The 7,542-nt window shown below is 40.3% G+C and overlaps 1 protein-coding gene across 4 annotated transcripts in view; it reads left to right on the top strand.

The window, feature by feature from the left end:
* IDE (insulin degrading enzyme) overlaps positions 1-7,542 on the top strand; it is a 113,749-nt gene that overhangs the window by 20,133 nt on the left and 86,074 nt on the right. For all 4 annotated transcript variants that reach the window (XM_017876749.1, XM_017876746.1, XM_017876748.1 and 1 more), the window contains exon 2: positions 7,039-7,223. In XM_017876749.1, the coding sequence (XP_017732238.1) occupies positions 7,039-7,223 (185 nt within the window). The remainder of the gene's footprint in view (positions 1-7,038; positions 7,224-7,542) is intronic.

Genomic DNA, 7,542 nt, shown 5'->3' with positions numbered 1-7,542 from the left:
GGCAATAATTTTTTTTTTTTTTTTTTTTTTTTTTTTTTTGAGATAGTCTCGCTCTGTCACTCAGGCTGGACTGCAGTGGCGCGATCTCAGCTCACTGCAACCTCTGCCTCCTGGGTTCAAGCTATTCTCCTGCCTTAGCCTTGCGAGTCGCTGGGATTACAGGCATGCGCCATCATGCTTGGCTAATTTTTATATTTTCAATAGAGATGGGGTTTCACCATGTTGGCCAGGCTGGTCTCAAACTCCTGACCTCAGGTGATCCTCCCACCTCAGCCTCCCAAAGTGTTGGGATTACAGGTGTGAGCCACCACGCCCAGCCTATATCTTACATTTCCTAACAGCCCCGAAAACTCCATGTGGAAGAAGGATACTTGTGAAACACCCTTGATACCCAAACTACAAGAAACTTTCTATAGTTACCTCTCTGGCACAAGGTCTAAAACAGAAGTTTTGTTCATTTGCTTAAACTTTATAACATTTCTATAAAGTATTCTGTGTTAAATGAACAACCATTGATAGGCATGCATCAAACTAAAACAACATTTGCAAAAGCACTTCTCTCTAGAATGATACTGCTTTAGAATTTCTTTAAATTGCAACCACCCTACTTCATTTAAGGGTTTATTTGTTTGTCATAAACTCCTTTCCAGAGGGCCAGGACATGGAGTTACAATAGCTGATATTCTGCCTGGCACAAAGGCAAAACATCAGGGGTGAATAAGATTTCACTGACAGAATTTTATTTTGTACCCAACTTTATGATCTAGCTGGTGTATGAAGTGAGGTATACCTGTTCCTATAACTGAAGAGCTTTGGGTAGGTGGTTCCCTAAGACGTGTTGTTATTTTTTAGTTCATGTAATATTAATAGTACTTCGGATATGGTCTTAAGCATTAATATGTTGAGGCATCCTAGGGCTCATACCACCACTATCTTGTCACCCTCTGCTTATTTACCTCTGCCTTCTGCAAGGAAGTGGGAATGTTATGTAGTGTGGTTTTGATTCCAGGCCTTTTCTCTCTGGGTTCCTCCTCCACATGCATGAGTGCTGTAGGCCTTGACTTCCACCTATGGTTTTGGGAGGGGGTGGATGGATTCCACAGAAGGCCACAGAAGGGAGGTTTTGGTTTGTAATTCACTATTAACGTGACCACTCACCTGTTCAGGTTTATAGGTCATTATTTCTAAATCAGGTCTGACTTTAAATTTGTAAGAGACCAGTGGAGGTGAGTAGGAAGCAAAAAGCAAAGTAAAATTTCCCAATCTGCTACTATATTGATTGTGAAACACTTGAAAGAGAGATGAGAAAGACTGAAAGGTCACTTGAATAAAAGATTCTTTGCATAGTAAAATTTACTCTTGGTGTGGAATTTGGAAATGACCTTATATTTGGGGATTTGTTTTTGCATACCTGAAATTTAGGCCTTTACATGTCTTAGTCCATGATCGTGACCTGGAGTTCCTGTTATAGTTCATTAGCACCATGCTTCTTGTTTTTTCACTATATTCCTCATGCTTTTTCTTCATTGTCAGGCTCCGCTCACATATTTCCCTTCTATCTTGATTGATTGTCTCCTTGCCTTTTATTTGGTGTGCTTCTACTCTCCTCTCCTAGACAGGGTTAGGTGCACCCCTTCTATTACTCCCATAGTGCTCTGAGGACAATTTTGTCACCACACTTAAAAGATAATGATCTGGGCTGGGTGTAGTGGCTCATGCCTGCAATCCCAGCACTTTGGGATGCCAAGGCGGCAGTCGCTTGAGCCCAGGGGTTTGAAAGACCAGCCCGGACAACATGGCAAAACCCCATCTATACAAAAAAAATTACCTAGAGGCCAGACACTGTGACTCATGCTTGTAGTCCCAGAACTTTGGGAGGCCAAGGCGGTTGGATTGCTTGAAGTCAGGAATTCGAGACCGGTCTGGCGAACATGGCAAAACCCTGTCTATAAAACAAAACAAAAAATTAGCTGGGTACGGTGGTGAGTGGCTATAGTCCCAGCTACTGGGGAAGCTGAGGTGGTAGGATCACCTGAGCCCGGAATGTTGAGGCTATAGTGAACCAAGATTGTGCCTGGGTGACAGAGTGAAACCCTGTCTCAAAAAAATATGAAAAAAAGATAATGACCTGTTTTTATATCTGACATCATCACTAGTCTGGGTTCTTTCAAAACAAGGGCTCTGGTGTACTCATCTTTGTAACCATTTGCGTAATGTGATGCCTGGACCTTAATCGACTTTCTTAAATGTTTGTTTGGATATGGAGGGGAGGCTGGACACAGGACTGGGAGTTAAGACTGAGTTTGATTATAACTTTTTACTGTGTGATCTTGGGCAACTGATTTATTAAACTCCTTGAGGTTCAGTTCCCTTGTATGTAAGATGAGGGGATCTAGCCCTCCTGGGGATCTTGTTAAAATGCAGATTATGGCTCAGTAGGTCTCTGGTGGGTTCTGATATTTTGCATTTTTAACAAACTCCCAGGAGAAGCCAGTGTAGCCAGTCTATGAACTACAAAGGACTAGATAACATTTAGTGGCTCTTCCAGCTTTTATCTTCTGTGATTATAGTCATTGTTTTAAATTCTGAACAAAATGACAAAATAAGTGTTGTAATTACTAAATATCTCTCCAGTTTATCAGAGTGCTGAAAAGACATTTCTGTGCCTTATGAAGTTTCCAGTGTATGACAATGTCCCTAGAATTGAAAGTAATTTTATTGCTCCTAAAATTTTAACTTTAACAAGTTAAAAATATAAATGTCTGAGAAAGCATTTGGGTTAACACTAGCTTGTCATCTAAATTGTCAGTATGCTTGCTTATTGGAGAACATTTGCTGTAAATAAAATTACTCTTGAAGACTTTATGCTAATGATCTGAGGTAGATAGACAGGTGATCTTATGAGTATAAATACAGAGACAGGCAAGCTGTTGATGAATTCATCATCAGAGGAGGAAGAGTTCCCAGTCATTGTCTTCACTTCTCCAGAAGGTGAGAATCAAATTGCTGTAGGAAGTGTTGATAGATACGCTATAGGTAAACCCGGACTTTGTATTGAATAGGATTGCCAGAAATAGGTTTTGTTTGAAAATGTTGCTACTGTTTCTTTTGGGTTTTACTTCCTCAAGAAGTCATGATATTTGATTAGGGAGTATTGCCATCTTGGAAATTTTTAGCTTTTCTTAATCCTTTGTACAAAAGTAGTTGGACTAATTTTATGTTTGACTTGTAGAATAAATCCATCTCTTTACTCTCAACCATATCAGGAATATTAATCCAACACAACTTCAGCATCCAAGTAAGTTATATCCATGCCTGTGATGAACTCTGATAATTTGTAGATAGTTCTTACTGGGCTGGAACTGTTTTGTCTACCTACATCCTACTCTGTGTTTTACAATTTAAATATTTTTTTGTCTGAAAAAATTAAAATCCAGATAAGGGAAGTTGAAACCCTGAAAAAACGTACAGAGTGTAGCTTATAGTTGAGGTGGTTATCTTTATTATATAGAGTTTTTAACCTCCCACATAGTAAGATAATTTATACTTCCAAAGTGAGCTATATTTCATCTCCCTTCTCCACAGTTGTGGTTTAGACAGAAGTTTTAGACCATCATCATCATCATCATTATTACACTTTAATCATTTGTAATTCTTGGTTACCTAAGTCAAACTCACTGGGTCAAGCACCGCAGAGGAAATTGAGTATAACTATCGCTAGAAGACCAACCCCTTTTCTCCCTGGAGTAGATTCTTGCCTGGGGTAAGTTCAGGCATTCTCCTTGGTACACACGGAGGTTCTTATTAACACTGCCATTTTCACACTGCTCGTCTTGCTGGGGGTCTTAATGGAGGCTGCCTTGTGGCTTATTTAGTGTTATGTTGGTGCTAAGTTGGGGCTCATTTTAAAAAATCATTTAATTTATATTGAACTCAGTGTTGTTGAAACAAACTGCGTACACACTGAAGGCATTTGCCGCAGTCTAAACAGATTGTCCTTTGCCAAATGTCTTAACCAGAACTGTTTTTTTTTTTTTTGAGATGGAATCTCGCTCTGTCGCACCCAGGCTGGAGTGCAGTGGCATGATCTTGGCTCACTGCAACCTCTGCCTCCCGGGTTCAAGCGATTCTCCTGCCTCAGTCTCCCAAGTAGCTGGGATTACAGGCATCTGCCACCATGTCCAGCTAATTTCTTGTATTTTTAGTAAAGATGGGGTTCACCATATTGACCAGGCTGGTCTCGAACTCCTGACCTTAGGTGATCCGCCCACCTCGGCCTCCCAAAGTGCTAGGATTACAGATGTGAGTCACTGTGGCTGGCCTAGGACTGTTATCTGAGGTTCCTTGTACCCCTCTTTGGAGTCTGAAATAGACCATTTCCTGTCACCCTGGGAATTATTACTATTTTACCACAAACACCATTTTTTAGACTTTGCACTCAGATATTTTCATCGTTCTTTGACATTGAATTTAAGTGGTTTATGGCCAATGAGATAGAAAATAATAATAATAATTTTTTTTTTTTTAACGGAGTCTCACTCTATCGCTAGGCTGGAGTGCAGTGCCTTGACCTCAGCTCACTGCAGCCTCCGCCTCCTGGGTTGAAGCGATTCTCTTGCCTCAGCCTCCCAAGTAGCTGGGACTACAGGTGCAGGCCACCATGCCCAGCTGCTTTTTGTATTTTTAGTAGAGACAGGGTTTCACCATTTTGGCCAGGATAATCTTGATCTCCTGACCTTGTGATCTGCCTGTCTTGGCCTCCCAAAGTGTTGGAATTAAAGGCGTGAGCCACCGCCCCCGCCCAAAAATAATTGTTAATAATGGCTTTTCAGTTTCAAGTTGCTTTTGAATTTTCCGACAGTGACCTTATAGCCCCAATATGTTAGTATTGTATTTTATACTTTGTTTTTCAAGAAATGATTTTTACTATAGGGCAAGACCATTAGCACTATCTGTTGTAAAGTACTATGTTATTTTTAAAACCAGTATTATACATTTAGTATGATATGTTGATCTTTAAAATTCCGTATCTTCTGTCCTCTAAAGAAGATCTATCAGCACTGTAAGAGAGGGTGAGATAAAAAAAAAAAATAGATCTAGGGGATCTAGGGGACAGTCTTAATAGCAACAAACCCCTTTGGTTTATCAATTGTTATGCACATTAGGAGAATAGTTACAGGTGATTTCAGAGAGGAGAGTATAATGGTGAAAGCAAACTAGATTTTTTTCCTCTCTCAATCTCTAGAAATTTTAACAAAAAAAAAATTATCTAAAATAATTGTATGCCTATTTCTTCCCCCTTTTACTTACCTTTAAATCTAGCTATCAGTCTTTAAGGAACAGTTAGATCTGTTTAGTTTGTCTTGCAGGTAAGAAGCAAATGTGCTCAGAGAGGGTTATTTTTCCTCTGTAGTTTCAGATATGTTTTTGGCTTTACTCAATTATATACTGGCAGTATATCAACCTGCCAGTAGTAGCAGGTTCAATTTTTTTTTTTTTTGGTCTATTAAGCAATCTCCAGTATAGACAAAAGTTACATCTATCCTGCTCTCAAAAAACATGCATACCCCACACTCTGGAAAGTCCCTTCACTGCCCTAATACCAGCCAGCATCCCTACAGGATTCTGTGTACTGATAGTCCTTTCCCATCACTGTAATCTAACCTTTCTAGAGAACAAAGAAGACTGTCAGAGGAAGCCCTTTGTAAGAGAATTTTTCTGACATCTCTGTTAAGATTGCCAGACTTTTCCTGCTCTGGCATTCAGCTCTTCAGCAGATTATAAAAATTACTTGGGGTTCTTCCAACTTTTTGTTTGTTTTATGTCCTTGTTATTGCTGCCATCATAGGACAACACAGGTCTCTTATTTTATATTAGAACTTTACAGGATTATTCCTCATTGGGGGTTGTTCCCTATGAGGGTTGTTCCCTATGTTCTGAGCATGTGTATATCAGACCTGCAAGTTCCAGATCTGCCCTATCTTTCAATATCATCAGTTTGAGCAGTGTTTGGACTGACCCAGTAATAGTTCTTATACAACATCTCACCTAACTTATTCCAGCAGATACCTCTGAAATAGTGTGAAATAAAACTCTATTCTAGGCCGGGCGTAGTGGCTCACGCTTGTAATCCTAGCACATTTGGAGGCTGAGGTGGACAGATGGCTTGAGCTCAGGGGTTCAAGACCAGCATGGGTAACAAGTTGAAACCCCATCTCTACAAAAAATACGAAAAATTAACTGGGTGTGGTGGTGAGCGCCTATAGTCCCAGCTGCTTGGGGGAACTGAGGCAGGAGGATGAGGTCTGCTTGAGCCCAGGAGGTTGAGGCCTGCAGTGAGCCAAAATCATGCTACTGCATACAAGCCTGGGTGACAAAGTGAGACCCTGTCTCAAAAAAAAAAAAAAAAAACCAGCAAAAAACTCTATTCTAGTTCTGCATACAGACCAACACATGGTCTAAGCCACCCTGTCTCAAATCCCTATCCATGTGCTCTTTCAGATACAAATATGGCTCCATGAAAACAATTTTGTTAGCATTTCTCTGAAAGAATGAGGGGTAAGAGGGAGGAAAGGAATGACTGCACCCTGTAGAGTGGCTATAAAAAGTTTTCCTCCAGCATTTAAAAAAATCTGATGATGTATTATATGGGTTTAGTTGATGTTATTGTTTGTCCTTAAAAATAAAGTCACAAAACAACAATTAATAATCTCTTTCTGGCCGGGCGCGGTGGCTCAAGCCTGTAATCCCAGCACTTTGGGAGGCCGAGACGGGCGGATCACGAGGTCAGGAGATCGAGACCATGCTGGCTAACACGGTGAAACCCCGTCTCTACTAAAAAAAATACAAAAAATTAGCCGGGCGAGATGGCGGGCGCCTGTAGTCCCAGCTACTCGGGAGGCTGAGGCGAGAGAATGGCGTAAACCCGGGAGGCGGAGCTTGCAGTGAGCTGAGATCCGGCCACTGCACTCCAGCCTGGGTGACAGAGCGAGACTCTGTCTCAAAAAAAAAAAATAATAATAATCTCTTTCTTTTCAGTTTCCAAAGAAAGACTTACAGCAAAATGAATAATCCAGCCATCAAGAGAATAGGAAATCACATTACCAAGTCTCCTGAAGACAAGCGAGAATATCGAGGGCTAGAGCTGGCCAATGGCATCAAAGTACTTCTTATCAGTGATCCCACCACGGATAAGTCATCAGCAGCACTTGATGTGCATATAGGTACAATTGAAAATTGTGAATTAAGCTTCGTTTTGTTTCATTGACATAATGTTGACATTTATTAGAACTTTCCATACGTTTTTAAATACTCAGTAGTTACCAGTTCCATGTACCTTATTTTATACCAGAACCCTCGTAAAACTGTTGGTAAACTGCAGTTGTCTCAGTCAAATAATCTTACATTTTCTAAGGACATTTTGTTAGATTCCCACCTAAGGTGACCTAGCAGCAAAAATTCATTGCCATTCTTTACAGTAACAGTTATAATTTTTTTTAACCTTGGTACATTTAATAATATATTCCTTTTCTTTTCTGTTTT

The sequence above is a fragment of the Rhinopithecus bieti genome, unplaced genomic scaffold (genome assembly GCF_001698545.2).
Source record: "Rhinopithecus bieti isolate Rb0 unplaced genomic scaffold, ASM169854v2 scaffold_9383, whole genome shotgun sequence".
Taxonomy (NCBI): Eukaryota; Metazoa; Chordata; class Mammalia; order Primates; family Cercopithecidae; genus Rhinopithecus; species Rhinopithecus bieti.
The sequence above is the reverse complement of the archived record's forward strand: the minus strand, read 5'-3'. Positions and strand labels throughout refer to the sequence as shown.